This window comes from Leuciscus leuciscus, assembly GCF_965113295.1.
Source record: "Leuciscus leuciscus genome assembly, chromosome: 22".
In the NCBI taxonomy this organism is placed as follows: Eukaryota; Metazoa; Chordata; class Actinopteri; order Cypriniformes; family Leuciscidae; genus Leuciscus; species Leuciscus leuciscus.
In genome coordinates this window covers 33,185,785-33,202,979 of record NC_138746.1, presented here as the reverse complement: position 1 = coordinate 33,202,979, position 17,195 = coordinate 33,185,785, and the positions used below count along the sequence as shown (strand labels likewise).

The following is a 17,195-nucleotide window of genomic DNA, read 5'->3' as shown; positions in this document are numbered from 1 at the left end:
GGCTGTGCAGGCGACCAGGGCGGAGCAGGCTGTGCAGGCGACCAGGGCGGAGTAGGCTGTGCAGGCGACCAGGGCGGAGCAGGCTGTGCAGGCGACCAGGGCGGAGCAGGCTGTGCAGGCGACCAGGGCGGAGCAGGCTGTGCAGGCGACCAGGGCGGAGCAGGCTGTGCAGGCTGTGCAGGCGGCCCTTCAGGCGGCCAGGGCGGAGACGACCCTTCAGGCGGCCAGGGCGGAGACGACCCTTCAGGCGGCCATGGCACAGGAACAGACACCGGCTCAGGAACAGGAACAGACACAGGGACAGGAACAGACACCGGCTCAAGGACAGGAACAGACACCGGCTCAGGTACAGACAGCGTGACAGCGGCCATCTCTGTTGAGGGCTCAGGTTCAGGCATGTCAGCGGCTATCTCTGCAGAGGGCTCAGTCGACGTGGCAGCGGCCATTTTGACCAGAGACACTGGCTCGGTGGCGGCCATCTTGTCTGGAGACACTGGTTTGGCGGCGGCCATCTTGTCCGGAGACACTGGTTCAGCATACGTGACTTGAACAGACTCTGGATCGGCAGCGACCATCTTGTCTGGAGTCACTGGCACGGCGGCGGCCATCTTGTCCGGAGACACTGGCTCGGCAGACGTGACTTGAACAGACACTGGATCGGTGGAGGCCATCTTGTCCGGAGACACTGGCTCGGCGGCGGCCATCTTGTCCGAAGACACAGGCGTGGATTCGGCCATCTTGTCCGAAGGCACAGGCGTGGAGTTGGCCATCTTGTCCGAAGACACAGGCGTGGAGCCGGCCATCTTGTCCGAAGACACAGGCGTGGAGTCGGCCATCTTGTCCGAAGACACAGGCGTAGAGTCGGCCATCTTGTCTGAAGACACAGGCGTAGAAAGAGGAAGAGGAACAGATTCAGGCTCAGGCTCAGGATCAGGATCAGATTCGGTCTCAGCGGGACGAGACTCTGGACGGGCGGACGTGACGTGGAACTCTGGCTCGGGCTCGGCAGGACTGTCGTGAAGCTCTGGCTCTGGCTCTGGCTCGGCAGGACTGACGTGAAGCTCTGGCTCTGGCTCGGCAGGACTGACGTGAAGCTCTGGCTCTGGCTCGGCAGGACTGACGTGAAGCTCTGGCTCGGCAGGACTGACGTGAAGCTCTGGCTCTGGCTCGGCAGGACTGACGTGAAGCTCTGGCTCTGGCTCGGCAGGACTGACGTGAAGCTCTGGCTCTGGCTCGGCAGGACTGACGTGAAGCTCTGGCTCTGGCTCTGGCTCGGCAGGACTGACGTGAAGCTCTGGCTCTGGCTCTGGCTCGGCAGGACTGACGTGAAGCTCTGGCTCTGGCTCTGGCTCGGCAGGACTGACGTGAAGCTCTGGCTCTGGTTCAGCGCGCTCTGAGCTTGACGGGACTAGCATCAGCGAGGGCTTTGAGCTGGGTAGGACCAGCGGCGAAGAGGACTTTGAGCTGGACAGGACCAGCGATGAAGAGGGCTCTGAACTGGACGGAACCAGCGGCGAAGAGGGCTCTGAGCTGGGCAGGACCAGCGGCGAAGAGGGCTCTGAGCTGGACGGGACCAGCGGTGAAGGCTCTGTGCTGGACGGGACCAGCGGTGAAGAGGGCTCTGTGCTGGACGGGACCAGCGGTGAAGAGGGCTCTAGCTTGGCGGGCATGTCGCTTGCTGTCTCAGGTGCGGCGGGCATGACGCTCTCAGTCTCAGGGGCGGCGGGCATGACGCATACTGCCTTGGCTTCGGCAGATTTGGCGTGAAGTGCGGGCTCGGCTGGACTGGCGTGAAGTGCGGGCTCGGCTGGACTGGCGTGAAGTGCGGGCTCGGCTGGACTGGCGTGAAGTGCGGGCTCGGCTGGACTGGCGTGAAGTGCGGGCTCGGCTGGACTGGCGTGAAGTGCAGACGGTGACATGGCGTGCCACGGAAGGAAGCTCTCCAGACATCTGGAGAGTGCCTCTCTCCAATCCAGACCGGAGAGATCAGGGAGCTCCCTCGGGTCGACCTCCTTAGCCCCCAGCCGGTAACACAACTTAATAGCCTCGTCACCCAGAGAGCAAGAGGTAGCGAGAGGAACAAACCCCCAGGTGTACTGGAACAGATCGAGGCTATCCAGGGCCAAGGCCGCGATCTGTCCAGCGAACTCCCGGCTCATGCTGGGAAGATCAGGCGAGATCCGTACTGCTGGATTTCTGGAGGTCATAGCTGCTGGATCTGGGTGTGGCAAAGTCTTCTGTCACGATCTGCTCTGAGACACAAAGGTTAGATCCAAATGCAGCTTTATTGGCTGGGGAAATCCAGAGGCGTAATCCAATGTACAGGCTAGGGTCATACACAGGCAGGCAGTCAAAACAAAGAAAGAAACAAAACAAACAAACAGGCAGGGACCAGAGGCAAGAGAGTAATCCAGGGAACAGGGCAAGATATCAAGAAACAAGAAACAAGAAACAAGAAACAAGAAACAAGAAACAAGAAACAAGAAACAAGAAACAAGAAAACCAGGGAAATGCTCAGAAATGCAGTGTAACACTTAACAAGACTTCGCGGTGAGTGACTGAATAAACATGGTATAAATAGACTGAGACTAACAGGATGATGTGACACAGGTGAATGCAATCAGTGAATGAGGTACAGGTGAATGTGATCAGTGATAAGTGATGATGAGTCCGAGCAGTGAGTTATGGGAAATGTAGTTTGTGAGTGATAATAGTCTTATGTGGAGTGCCCTCTGGTGGCTCTCAAGGGCACTCCAGCTGGTGACCGTTACAAGAGGGGAGGGGCATTTTCAGATTTTGATTAAAGATTACGAAGCCAAAAAAATTTTTTGTGTGTTTTAACTTGCACGGATTAATTGTTCACCACAAGACTAGTAATATGCGCTAACAAAGTAAATACAGTCCATTTTGATTTCAGTTGGACTTTAACAAGCCTCTTGTCGTACTGCAATCAATTTTTAAAAAAGTGTTCAGAATCCACTCTCCCTGAGTGCATTCTGCGAGAGTGAGGGCGGAGCGTTGATTTCGCGGCTTTACGTCCTGCTCACTACTGCGCAGGTCTGGTCCCGAGATCACTACTGCGCAGACTCAAGTTCCAATATGTCAGCGCCAAATCGGGACGCTGGCGGCTTCAGTTCTCATAAATGGAAGAGAGCGAAGGGGCGTCGTCCATCTTTTTTTACAGTCTATGGGTTGAATGCACTTACTCGATCCGCCATGTTTTCTGTTTTGAAAAGTGTCTTATTTTACCCAGAATGCATTGCAGTGTAGTCTTTCTTAAGATAGTCAGAGTCTTAAGTGTTTTGTGCAACAGTCTGATTTAGATGTCTATCTGAAGTCTGACTATCTACTATATCAAAGCCATAGTCAAAGTCTATCTTTGTGAAACCGGCCCCTGGGTTACTCTTTAGTTACAGTGTAATAATACGTTTAAGTACTGAGTAATATCAATTAAAGTTTGGTTTAAGGTTAGTTGCATATTTAAAAAAATTATACACATTTGTCCGTAGTAAGTACATGTAATGTATAACAATGACACTGTAAAATTGTAACGTGAATGTTCAGTTTTGGTTTTGTGTCACTGTGTTCTGTTGCTGTTTTGCCTGCCTAAGTTAGTTTCCATGATTGTTAATTAGTTTCCACACACCTGTTTCTGTTCAGTTTGATTACACTCTCCATGTATTTAAGCCCTGTGTTTCTTTAGTTCCCTTTTCTGGTATCGTCTTAGTTTAACATGGTTGTATGAGTTTGTTCTCCTACAATCTCCTGAGTGTTCCTTGGTAACTGCACATTTTTATGATTTGGAAGAGGACCTTTCCCCAGCTCTAAGGCTACGTACAGTCCAAATCTGATTAGTTGTGTATCTGATTGGAATCTGATCTAAAATTATTGATGTCCACACTGCGTATCATAACTGTTCAGGTCTGATGTGTTTGTCCATGCTGCTCTTGACTGACAGACTGACAGTCTGAACGTAGCCTAAGTCTCCTGTATCTCCAGAGTTCCCACCCAGCTTTCCTCTCCCGCCTCCTCTTCCAAAATCAGCCAGTTCCTTGTCCCCGCCTCCGCTGGTTCCCTTCAGCCCCTCAGCTCCTCCTCTGACATCACACTGTTGTGTGGATCTACCTCAGGTCTACCGGTCTCCAGCTCCGCCCAGTCAAGAGGATCCCCTGTCTCCACATCCAGCCATCGATCCCGTCACTCCACCTTGGCTCCTCCCTCTCTCGGCTCCACATGGGACCATCATCCTTACGGCTCCGCTGAGCTTTCTCATCCCTCCGGCTCCACCTTGGACTTACGGGCCATTTTTTCAGCTGCACTTCGTCCCTCCACCCCTTCAGTTCTGTTGGGCTCCGCCTTCCCTCCAGTTCCACCTTGGTCCTCAGTCTCACCGGCTCCACCTCAGTCCTCTGGCACCCTAGCTCCACCTCGAACTCCTGGACAATCATGTCGCCCTGTCTCATCAGAACGTAGGCTCACTATTGGCCGACGCTGGTCATGTGTGTGATGCGTGTGATGCTGGCCATGTGTGTGATGCTGGCCAATTAGTGAGCCTACGTTCTGACGTAGCGCTGCACTGTTACACTACATGAATTAATTTAGAGGCCCACACAGAAGAAAATGAATAGTTGAATAAAGTCATTATTTTTGGGGGGGTTTTGCACACAAAAAGTATTCTCGTCGCTTGATAAACTTAAGGTTGAGCCTCTGTAGTCACTTGGACTATTTTAAACATTGTCTTTACTAACTTTCTGGGCCGGCAAGTTTCAATAACATAGAAGCCTAAGGAGGAGTGAGACAGCTCTCAGATTTAATAAAAAAAATCTTAATTTGTGTTCCGAAGAAGAACGAAAGTCTTACGGGGTTGAACAACATGAGGGAGAGTAATTACTGAGTTTTCATTTTCGGGTGAACTAACCCTTTAAGTAAATTTTTCACGTATCAGCCCAAGGATTGGGATTGGAACATCAGCCCATTCATCTGAATCGCTCACCATCGTCCTGATTACCTTATACACAGTCTCACAACATTGTATTTAGTGAAGTAAAGTTCTTTATATATATATATATATATATATATATACAGTACAGGCCAAAAGTTTGGACACATTACTATTTTTAATGTTTTTGAAAGAAGTTTCTTCTGCTCATCAAGCCTGCATTTATTTGATCAAAAATACAGAATGTTTTTTAATATTGTGATATATTATTACAGTTTAAAATAATTGGTTTTTAATTTATTATACTTTAAATGATCATTTATTTCTGTGATGCAAAGCTGAATTTTCAGGATCATTACTCCAGTCTATCACACGATCCTTTAGAAATCATTCTAATATGATGATTCTTAATCAAAGTTGGAAACAGTTCTGCTGCTTAATATTTTTTCATAACCTGCGATACTTTTTTAGGATACTTTGATTAATAAAAAAAATTTAAAAAGAAAAGAAAAAAGAAGCAAATGTTTTAAAAATAGAAATCTTTTGTAACAACAATACTGGTCAGTGGTCAGTAATTTGGGGTCAGTCATTTTTTTCTTTCTTTTTTTGAAATAAATCAATACTTTTATTCAGCAAGGATGTGTTAAATTGATAAAAAGTGATAGTAAAGAAGATTTATATTATTAGAATTTTTTTTTTTTTTTTTTATAAATTCAGTTCTTTTTAACCTTTTATTCATCAAATATATTAGGCAGCAGAACTGTGTCCAACACTCATAATAAATCAGAATATTAGAATGATTTCTAAAGGATCATGTGATAGACTGGAATAATGATCCTGAAAATTCAGCTTTGCATCACAGAAATGGTCATTTAAAGTATAATAAATTGAAAACCAATTATTTAAAATTGTAATAATATATCACAATATTACATTTTTTTTCTGTATTTTTGATCAAATAAATGCAGGCTTGATGAGCAGAAGAAACTTCTTTCAAAAACATTAAAAATAGTAATGTGTCCAAACTTTTGGCCTGTACTGTATATTGCTACTTCTCTCTAGAGATGACTATAAGTCAACTTTCTATAAATCTCTAGAGATGACTATAAATCAACCAAATGCAAATTAACATGGTATTCCAAAGTATTGGAAAAAAAATTATGTAAAAGAAACTTTTAGATACTTTCTTGTTAGTGTGTATTAAGAGAAAGTTGTAAGGTATGAAATTTTTGATAATACTAATTAAATTAAACGATAACTGAAGCATCAATATAGTTAATGATCTGCTTGTGACTTAACAGTAACTAATTTTTTTTATGAAGCGCAGTGAGAGCATCTATTATCATTTGGATAATTACTGTTATTGAATAATATCAGTCCACAAATCTGACATGCAGCCTGGGATCATAAATCACTTACTGTGTTCATTCATTTGGTAAGAGGAGCACGACTGAGTCTGGTTTCTCACAATGTTTTTTCTCCGTTTCTGTCACCTGATGGAGTTTGGGTTCCTTGCCACTGTCGCATTTGGCTTGCTTAGTCAAAAATGTTCTTAATATTATCAATTTGACTGCACTGGCACAATCAGATGAGAACAAAATTTGAACTCAATTGAGCTGGATATTGACACTATTGTCTTCTGTAGCTTTATAGAGCTCTGAATCTAATTGATGCATTTTGCTGCATTGAAATGGTAATTTTAAAGGAATTGAATCAACATTGAACTGACTTGAGCTGATAACAACACTATTGTATTCTCTAGCGCTTCTTTACAACAGAATTTGTCTCGTATTTGGTGTATCACATTGTATTTGGTGAAGCTTGCATCATTGACTCTATTTTCCTGTTCATTACGGTGAAGCTGCTTTGAAACAATATGTATATAAAGCGAGCAATAAAGGGAACTTGACGTTGTATCAATCACACATTCAATGCCAATTAAATAAAAAAAATATAGGCCTGCTAGCTGATAAGAAAATGCCACAATGACTGATGATAAAAAAAATAAAATAAAAAAAAAACGAGTTAAATAAGGAAGTAAATAACTCAAGTCAAGTGAATAGAAAGGAAGACAAATACGCTATATGGTTAACGATTCATGATGCTGAATTTATTATTAGGGTACTGGATCTGGTTAGTTAAAGTGGCATTACACAAAATGGCCAAATATATTCAGTTGTGCTACTAGTATGATAACAAAAAAAATGAGTGTTTTTTTTAACTAATATCTTAAGACACTATCAGGTCGGAACTACAGATTTGACGGAATGTTTTCTGAACGGAACAGTAATGAGACGCACCGCAAACACTTCCTAATAACACAGCTCGATCATTCATTACATTTAAAACGAACCAAAACATTCCACTTTTTCATGTAGTTTTGACATATGGCTTCAACCATGATTCCGTACACGGTCAATATTAAACTGGCCGCAAGAACACTGACCGGAACCGTTAATTTACAGAACAAGACAGCAGTGGACTGGTGAGTAGCTTTAGCTTCTGCAGACTGTCAACACTTACAATCATATGATCTAACCAGTTTGACGTTTTCAAAATTACCATCATCATCATCATCATCATCATCATCAACAACAACAACACATTGCTTTTGTAGACATGTGTTTCGTAGGATATATATATATATATATATACCAAGGCTGCATTTACTTAATACAAAAATAAACAGTAATGTTGTGACATATTAGCCTATTACAAATTAAATGAACTGGTTTCTGTTGTAATATAGGTATTTTACAATGTATTCCTGTGGTCAAAGCTGAATGTTCAGCATCATTACTCCAGTCTTCAGTGTCACGTGATCCTTCAGAAATCAGTATAATATGACGATTGGGTTCTAAAGAAACATTTCTTATTATTATCAGTTAAACACAGTTGTGCTTCCTTATATTTTTGGGAAACTTTTTTTTCCCTGTGAATGCTTTTTAGGATTGTTTGATAAATAGAAAGTTCAAAAGAACAGCATTTATTATAAATGGAACTTTTTTGTAATATTTATTTATTTCATAAATGTCTTTACTGTCTTTTTTAAACAATTAATGTGCCTTTGCTAAATAAAAGTTATATATATATATATATATATATTGTTTTTTACATCTTACCCCAAACTTAAAAAATAAAATAAAGAATTGAACAGCTAAAACAGTTTTCACCATTGATAATAATATGATTTCTGAATGATCATGTGACACTGAAGACTGGAGTAATGATGCTGAAAATTCAGCTTTGATCACAGGAATAAATTGCACTTTAAAATATATTACAGAAACCAGTTCATTTGAATTGTAACAATATTTCACAGTATTACTGTTTTTACTGTATTTTTGATCAAATGAATGCAGCCTTAGTGAGATTAAGAAACTACTTTCATAAACATTAAAAACCTTAATGTGTCCAAACATTTGACCGGTACTGTATATATTTATACTGAACATAGGCCTACTGTATACAGTATATCTATATATATATATATATCTATATATATATATATATATATATATATAAATAAGAGAGAGAGAGAGAGAGCCTATTTATTGTCTTTACATTCATCATAAGTCAGTGCCAAAAAACAGTGTAGTTAATATTACAAGATTACACGCATTACACATAACACTCGTGTCTGGTTGTCATAAAAATCCATACGCATTGTTGCTAAATGATGAAAAAATGGACAGAGATTTGCTGCTTTCCCAATTGTCCCGTTTGAGTTTTTTTAACTGATAGCTCCAGATCTTTGCATTAAAGGGATACTTCAGGATTTAGCATTAAGCTTTGTATTAGTAGAAAACCTGTAGTATTTTCGAATTACCCTGCTTTCCCCCCTCATATCCCCTTGAGACAAGAGATTTATGTATTTTTTGTCTGGAAAAAATCCTCCGATGACGCAAAAATCGTCATTTTGCGTCATCGGAGGATTTTCTGGCCAGAGGCTAAAGACTACAGCCAGTAGAAGGCGTTGTTCCGCATGTTTTCAGCCCGCCCATAGGAGGTGGGATCTCACTCACAGAATGTACACAGTGTCAGCCATCTTTCTTTGGAAGCTAAGCTAGCAGGCTCTTGTGGAGAAAGCTGAATAGTAGGAGAAAGCTGAGTAAGTAGGGGTTACCATCCTCCTTTTCCCGGACTTGTCCGGCGGGCGAGATCGTTCAAAATGTCCGGGATTCAGCTTTTGCGTTCTGCGGTCGCCATTCATTGTTTACATGCACACCTTTTGTTTCAGTCTAACTGAATTCATTCCGATTGGTGAATCTGAATGTAGTGTTTACATGAACGCTAAACAAGTGATCGGTTGATGTGCGTTTTACCATTGCTAAGAAAAATCCCGCTCCTCCGTGAGAGATACGAGACCTGTGCGTCTCAGTAATCACGCCACCGGCCTCGCGCCGTTCTCCCGCGCCCCTCAGCCTCGTCCTGCTCGCATCGTTCTCCCGCGCCCCTCAGCCTCGTCCTGCTCGCATCGTTCTCCCGCGGCCGTCAGCCTCGTCCTGCTCGCCACAGTAAACATAATGAATGGCGACTGTAGAACGCAAAAGCCGAATCCCGGACATTTTGGGCGATCTCTAAATCCCTGGCAAACTCATCACGTAGGCTAGCCTTGTTGTTTGTTTTCAACTGCGCTGAGTGCGCTCCCTTACCGGTAGGCGTGGCCTCCTAAGGCAGCGAAGCAAGTGCATTCTGGGAGTTGTTGTCTTTCATCCACATGAGCCAAAAATACATTTTCTGGCTTTTCTCAGTCTAGAAATCTCCAAATTCAAAAATTTCTTCACATTTCTTCTACATAAATGACCTATTTTAAATACACATTCATCTTCCCAGAGGTGAAGTATCCCTTTAAATTTGTATTCTAATATTTAGAACACTATGTAAAGTTGTGATAAAGTAGAATGTTGTTATAGGGAACTCAGTGTAGATTGCAGCAGCACACACACACATCTCTTATTTATTGTTTGCAGTGCTTCAGTTTAGACTAAATATGCTTGTGTGGTTCTGATGGGATGATACACACACACATATAAACATGTTTTCTGAGTTTGTTCGGCATTGCTGATAAGGTTTGAGTTGTCACCAGTATTTCAGCCTCCGGTTACTACAGCGGGGAAGTTCCTGTTATAAATGTTTGTTCCCCATTGTCTCAGTTCCTAAATTTACTGGCCACTATTGTCAATCATAATGCAAATTATGAGTAAGAAACATAACTTCATATTTAGAACATTATTAACGGTATCCTACAATACTGTGTCTTTCATTGTCCATTATTTTGTCTTTATGAATGGTGTGCTGGATGTCCTGTCAGCTTAGGTCAGTGTGACTGGGAGACATTGCTCTGAAACCTTGAACACCTTACTTCATCAGATCTGGCTTTAGGTTATTATTTTGTTTGTCTTGTGTACTTCAACAAGGCTTTGAGTTCTGGCAAAGATATACTTTCCTTTATGATGTCTGTGCTGCGGGGATAGACTAGGGGAATTTGACAGTCTGACTTATTGAATATTGTTGATAAGGACCACACAATATTGGAAACAACGGACATTGCGATATTCTGTTTTACTGCGATATACTGTATATTGCAATATAAAAAAACTGTTTCACTAGATGACTTGAATAGTTTTAATTAATCATTCTAGGATTATTGGGGGGATTTTGTAGAGGAGTGCATTGCAAATAATAAACAAAATAAAAGCATAGATAAATACAATAGAAAAAAAATACAAACGAAATGAACAGTAAAATAACACGGCATAGTCTTCACTGTATGAACTGAATATATTTCAGCTATGAAAGTGATTTTCTCTTTGTATTTTTTTTTATTAAACAAATTTTAGGCTACTGTTACTTTAAGAGCTAATGCACAGATCCAAGATAATAATACTCATTCATTTTGTTTCTCAATTGTTTATGTTCACGTAAGCCATATGCGACTATGTTTACGAGGATACTCGCCGAGACGGGCACTTTGACACAATTTTGCTTGTATGTGTGTCCATTAAAATACACACACACACACACACACACACACACACACACACACACACACACACACACACACACACACACACACACACACACACACACACACACACACACACACACACGGAAGAGAACAGAATTAGGTGTTCATGTGCTTTCTGCGCGGCTAAAACTGTTTAAACTGACAGGACCTAAAACATGTGTAAATGATAAACTTTCACTCTATGATGGTTAAACTTCGCAATTAATCTGTGAATCGCGTGCGTTTCGAACCGTGGTGCCTGGTCCGAACGGATCAATTACGATCACTATTCTTGACATTGCGCACATCGCAATATCGATGTTAAACCGATATATCGTGCAGCCTTGTCATTGATTCATGCTTTAAAAATATATATATATATATTTGTTGATGGCTTGTTTAGATCAACAGTTTAATTGCCATCTGATCATAAACTGTTTTATTATGTAACCTTAAAATAATCTTAAATTGGTTGAACATTCCTATAACGTGTCTGGGTCATATTTCAACCTATTGTAGGAAATTTTGTTTAAAGAAAATAAGGATTTATAGGACCATTACATTTTTTGTATAGTAAGTGATTTTAATTTCCTATTCATATCTGTAATGTGAAAAAAAGCATGAAATAGGCTTTTATTATATCAGTTGTTTTGTAAATGTATTTGTGCATTAACTGTCCACATTGTTAGATTCACCCTGGTACTGTTTTCTTCTTCCTTCTCTCTTTGCTCAGGGGATGGCAGGGTCTGATCGCTCAAGGCTGTCACTCCAGTATCCTCATCATTGACCCAAATACAGCTCAGACCATTCAGGTCCTGGAGAGACACAAAGCCAATGTGGTCAAGGTGGGTTTTAAATATGTGTTCTTCCGTTTGTCACACAGTCACACATTGTTCACTTGACCCAATATAAACGCTGAATAGCAGATGTGTGCTGCTTTTCTTGGTTAATTTGTTGAAACTCTGACAAAATATTCACCATCAGAGAAGTTGTTAACCATGGTAACAAGAATCACTGCAAAAGGCTGTCTACACCTTTGACTGTCTAAAGCTTTGCAAGTGACGTAATCAAGTTGGTTTCCCTATTCTCTCAAAGAAACGGGGTTCCCATGGTTACAGAACGGGGAATAGCAGGGAATTAGGTGTGGGTGTAATGACCAAAATCTTATGTCACGTTATGAGAAATTATATTTCACTATAACGATATATATCACCATAGAGTCATTTTTGTTATTTTATTATATTTTTGTTATTACAAATAAGCAAATTACAAACAACAGGACAAATACAATAGAACAAAGATAGAAATTAATGAAACTAAGTTTTTCAAGTTCTGTATGTTTATTTAACACGTCATGTAGTAAGAAACACTACAGAAATTGAACAATCAAATTTAAAAATAAAACACTGCATAGTCATTACTGTATGTATCATTTGATTCTTATTAAAGATACAAAATTGTTCAGTCAAGAGTTGATGCATCCTGTCACTTGTCAATCATCTTGTCACAGTTAAAATCCTCCACATTCAGTTTGATTTAATTTAATTTCCTACAGTATCGGAGAGAAATGTAGTAGCATGAGTGTGTTTGTGTTTGCACAATGATGCATGTGAAAGTTAATGACCAAAGGCATCTTTATAAAAGTTCACAATGCTGTTGCTGATGAAAAACAATGTGGATGACATTGAATAATTTTGTTGTTGTTGTCAAATTAGATACTGATTATAAATCACTCAAACCTTCATCTAAACGTCTGTTCTGTTGTTAGAAAAGGTATCAAAAAAAGAAGACCAAAAATTCTCAGTCTCTTTGACAAGAAAAAAAACAGACTTGTGAGTGTGATTGACAGGAGCCAGAGAACCCATATTGCAAGTGACATCCGTACCCGGAAATAACTTTCTTAGTTTGACATTTGTGAAATAAGTTGCATGGAAAACCTTAAATTGATTCTGACTTATTCTGGCACGGGATGACGAAGAATTAACCCTGACACCACCATTCAAAGCGACGTCCAAGTCCTGTCTCCCATCAATCTTTAAACTGAGAGGTGGAGAGCAAAACAGAAGGAAGAATTAAGATCTATAAAACACAGAGCCATGTTTATGTGTTAGGCAGTTCTCATATAGAGAAGATTCAGACAAATCTGGAAAGGAAGGACATGGAGAATGAACTAAATTATGCACTTGGTAAATTAGACCTTGGTATATATATATATATATAAAAAAATAAAATAATTTCAAGGTCAGAAAAAGATGCAAAAACTCCACCAATCAATAAATCAGAAAATCATGAAAGTCCTTTTCCCATAAAACAAAAGCTGTGAGTGCACAAACAGATTGCTATTGCAAACAAGACCATAGAGAGAAGCAGCAGCGAGTATAAAATGGTATTTAAATTGCCTCCAAATCCTAAGAGAAGAGCAGTCAACTAAATTTGAAGAGTAAATTGAGGGACGACTAGATAGGATTGTGCTTCTACCCTTCACCGATCAATAAGAGGATAATTATACAACTGTGAATTTTGCTAATATTTGCCACCCAGCAATTGACCAAAAAATGAACCTGGGAAAAAAATGAATCTGCCCTGCCATAAAGCATCTGATCATAGCAATGTGTGGGTATGTTTGCACAAGCTCTGCAATTCAGCACTCCAGTCACATTACATTTATAAAAATAGATTTCATGAAAGCAAGCAGCTTCACTGTATTAAACACGAAACATTAAACACTTAAATTTCTGCTATAAAGCAGCTCTCCAGTGTGTTCATGTGTTTACTCGCGTCTGACCTCGGCGGTCTGAACAGAAGAAATGAGCCGGAGATTTCCACGACAAAGAAGGCGGAGCCTCTTATAGCCTCATGTCAAAACTGACTTATTATTGTGGAATATTGCTAGCCTGGAAATCCAGACCTAAATCTAAAAGATTAATGGTCTGGCATCGACTAGTGAAAATCGGCCAGCTCGGGGGGCGGCACCAAGCATGCATTTGAAAATCTCACTGCACGCAATTGGATAACACTATGACCAATCACAACAAGTTATCACTTAGCTACCAGCAGAGCTAACTGGTAGATTATACTCTTACCGTATCCAGTCGGCAAAACAGCTAAAACGTCCTTCTTGCAAAGGAACGATTCGAGCGCCGTCTCCTGTTCCTGTTTTAGATAAAAAGCCAAGTCTAACTCGTTCATTGTAGCGGCCAAAGCCGTTTCAATCAACTGCTTTTCATCCATAGCCATCTTGCAATGTTTACTAATGACTTCGACGTCACAGCGCTGTCGTCATCTCGCCTCTGGCCCGCCTATAACAGATAACCCGATGTGATTGGTGCAGCTCAGATCGAGGGGCATATTTAATGAGCATCATTACTCGACACCAGAGTAACTCGCTGAGCAAATTCAACTTGTGCTCTCGCGAGAACTCTGGATTACCAGGGTAGAATATTGCAGTATTTATTATAAATGATTTATCCGTGCACATCATTATTTTTTAAATTCACGCAACTCGTCATTTTGAATCAAAATAACTTCAGCAACTATTCTCTTCGCTGGTCACTCTCACTCAACCTGTCACTCACATGAGATCCACCAATAGCAAACCACAACCATCCAAAATAATTTCCCGCCCTACATTTTTTCTTGCTTGAGAAGCCATTTCACTCGGATATATAGGGATAGAAACAGTCACAATAAGGAAGAAAAGGAAATTGCAACCTCTGTTTCATGGCGACTTTCAAGACATAAGTGTGTTTTCCTGAATACTCCACACGATGGCCATTTTGACATAATTGTGTGTGTTTTTGATTCAAGTGCAATATGTCTTGAAAGAGAACTGGATTTCGGGATTGCATGGCACAGCCAACTCGATTGTGCAAAAAAGCATTCATTGAATGTAGTCATAATTCATCATAAACAGAATTAAACATGGCTTGATCATCATTTGGTTGTTATCAGTATTGCACATCCTGAAGTAACTGTGGTCACTGCAGACCACAGAGGGTGGTATCTTTACTCAGTGTTGTGTTGCAGTGCTGACTGAGAGGCTGTAGTTTATGTGAGCTGGTCTGTGTGACTGCAGGCTGCTTGACTCATGAGTTATAGCCTTCAAAGAAGCCTGCATTTGCCAGCAGTAGGAAGCCCTGCTCTCTGACTTTGTTTTCCATCCCCGCTGTGTGCTTTCATAGTTTATACCATGTGACCACCACCATAGCTGCCAAAATGCAGGCCTATCCACTTTATTTTGCAATGTGAAACTTCTGATTCATTAGGCGCTTTAGGGAAATATCTAGATGTGCAGTAAACGGTAAAAGTATTTGTGCTACAAATCTGTGTGTTTATGATTGCTACAATACATTAAGATAATATAAGAAATAACAGTTTGCAATATCGAGCCGTTTTGTAAAGCTAAAAATAATTGGAAATGACATTCAAGTTACAAATGTCTGTGCCCACTCTGGCAATACAAATAAGGTGGATAGAGCGTAATAATATAATATTAATAATAATATAAAAAGCATAATATTTAATATGTGAGGCAACATTGATGTACTACATTTACTCTGATGTATTGGTCTTTAGCACTTGTGTTTTATTGGTTGTTCATCCAGTCCCTAGGGATTTCATTGTCGTGTTTACATTTACATTTACATTTATTCATTTAGCTGACGCTTTTATACAAAGCGACTTACAATTGCTATATATGTCAGAGGTCGCACGCCTCTGGAGCAACTAGGGGTTAAGTGTCTTGCTCAGGGACACATTGGTGTCTCACAGTGGATTCGAACCCGGGTCTCTCACGCCAAAGGCATGTGTCTTATCCATTGCGCCACCACCCCTAGTCATAATTCCTCGTGATTAAATTCAAGTACTTGATTTAAAAAAAAAAAACTAAATTGCAAAATACCGGAAGTGCCGCATTAAGGATGAGAATCCATGAACCACATTATTAAACTTTTTTTTTAAGGCTGCACGATACATTTAAACCATTTAAAAATCATAATATAGCATAGTGCTATAGTGTGATTGAATTAAATAAGTGTATACAGGGCCTAAACCTAACTTTTTGCTACACCTGCCGATGGCTGGTGATTTAAGAAAATTACCGGCAATGAAACGTTTTAGGCAAAAACAGGCAGTAATGACACCAACATTTTAGATACCAGTGAAAATACTCAATTATCTAGTCCAACTTCGATACCACAGCTAAAACTATTGTAATTAGTAAATAACTAATATAACTAATATAACCAATATACATTTAAAACATTATTAATGACAAGTAAATAGTCAAAAATAAAATAACAACAAATAATTCAATTACATGCAATAGCGCAATGATACAAATGAAATAAACAGTGCTTTATTAGGTAGGTTTTTCAAGTAGGTCTGACAGTAATTTTCAGCTTTATTTTCAGAAATGTAATAAATCAAATGTAAAATAACACTGCATAGTCTTCACTGTATAAATTGGAAATACATAAATCCTTAATTAAAGTTACAAAAGTTATTCAGTCAAGAGCAGTGAGTGATTTTCTCTGTATTTTGTTGTTTGGTTAACATTAAAGGGTTAGTTCACCCCAAAATGAATATATTCTCATGATTTACTCACCCTCAAGGTGTTCCAAACTGGTATGAATTTCTATTTTCTGCTGAACACAAAAGAAGATATTTTGAAGAATATTGATAACCAAATAGTTGATGGGTCCCACTGACTTCCATAGTATGGGAAAACAAATTCCAGTGGAAGTCACTGGAGTCCATCCACTGTTTGGCTTGCAGGCTGTAAAGGCTAGAAACTAGCATTTGTTATGAAAAATAGCTGCCAGGCACCTACATATTTAGAAACAATAGCTACAACATGACACATCTGTAACATAAGTCTATGGGCGTAGCGGAAAATCTATTCCCTTAACAGATCTTTAGAAATTCTACAAGTTAGTCAAAATGTACCATGATAGCTGTTACTAGTGTAAGCTTGCGCTCGATCGGCCCAAAACCGGCATCCGACCAGCGCAGAAGGTCTTTATGTGTTACTGTCCTTTTCTCGAGGCAAAGTATTTTTTGATTAAATGCAATACATTTGAATATGTATTCTCTCGTTATTCCATCTGACTCCATAAATGAAAAGGTTTTAATGATATATGTGCATCATTAAATGTGAGCGAATGTTTGACTATTCTTTTTAACAAATTTTAATGAAAATAATGTCAAAGTCGGTTAGAATAATCAACAATTTATTATGTCAGGTAA

The 17,195-nt window shown here is 40.3% G+C and overlaps 2 protein-coding genes across 2 annotated transcripts in view; both read left to right on the top strand.

Annotated features, from left to right (window-relative positions):
* The window catches only part of LOC309487074 (exportin-5-like), a 449,972-nt gene that overhangs the window by 263,598 nt on the left and 169,179 nt on the right, over positions 1-17,195 (top strand). The gene's annotated exons all lie outside the window — the stretch shown is intronic.
* wdr11 (WD repeat domain 11) overlaps positions 7,226-17,195 on the top strand; it is a 101,309-nt gene continuing 91,339 nt past the window's right edge. The window contains exons 1-2 of the mRNA XM_082154597.1: positions 7,226-7,424; positions 11,683-11,794. Coding sequence (XP_082010723.1) covers positions 7,327-7,424; positions 11,683-11,794 — 210 coding nt within the window. The 5' untranslated portion in view covers positions 7,226-7,326. The remainder of the gene's footprint in view (positions 7,425-11,682; positions 11,795-17,195) is intronic.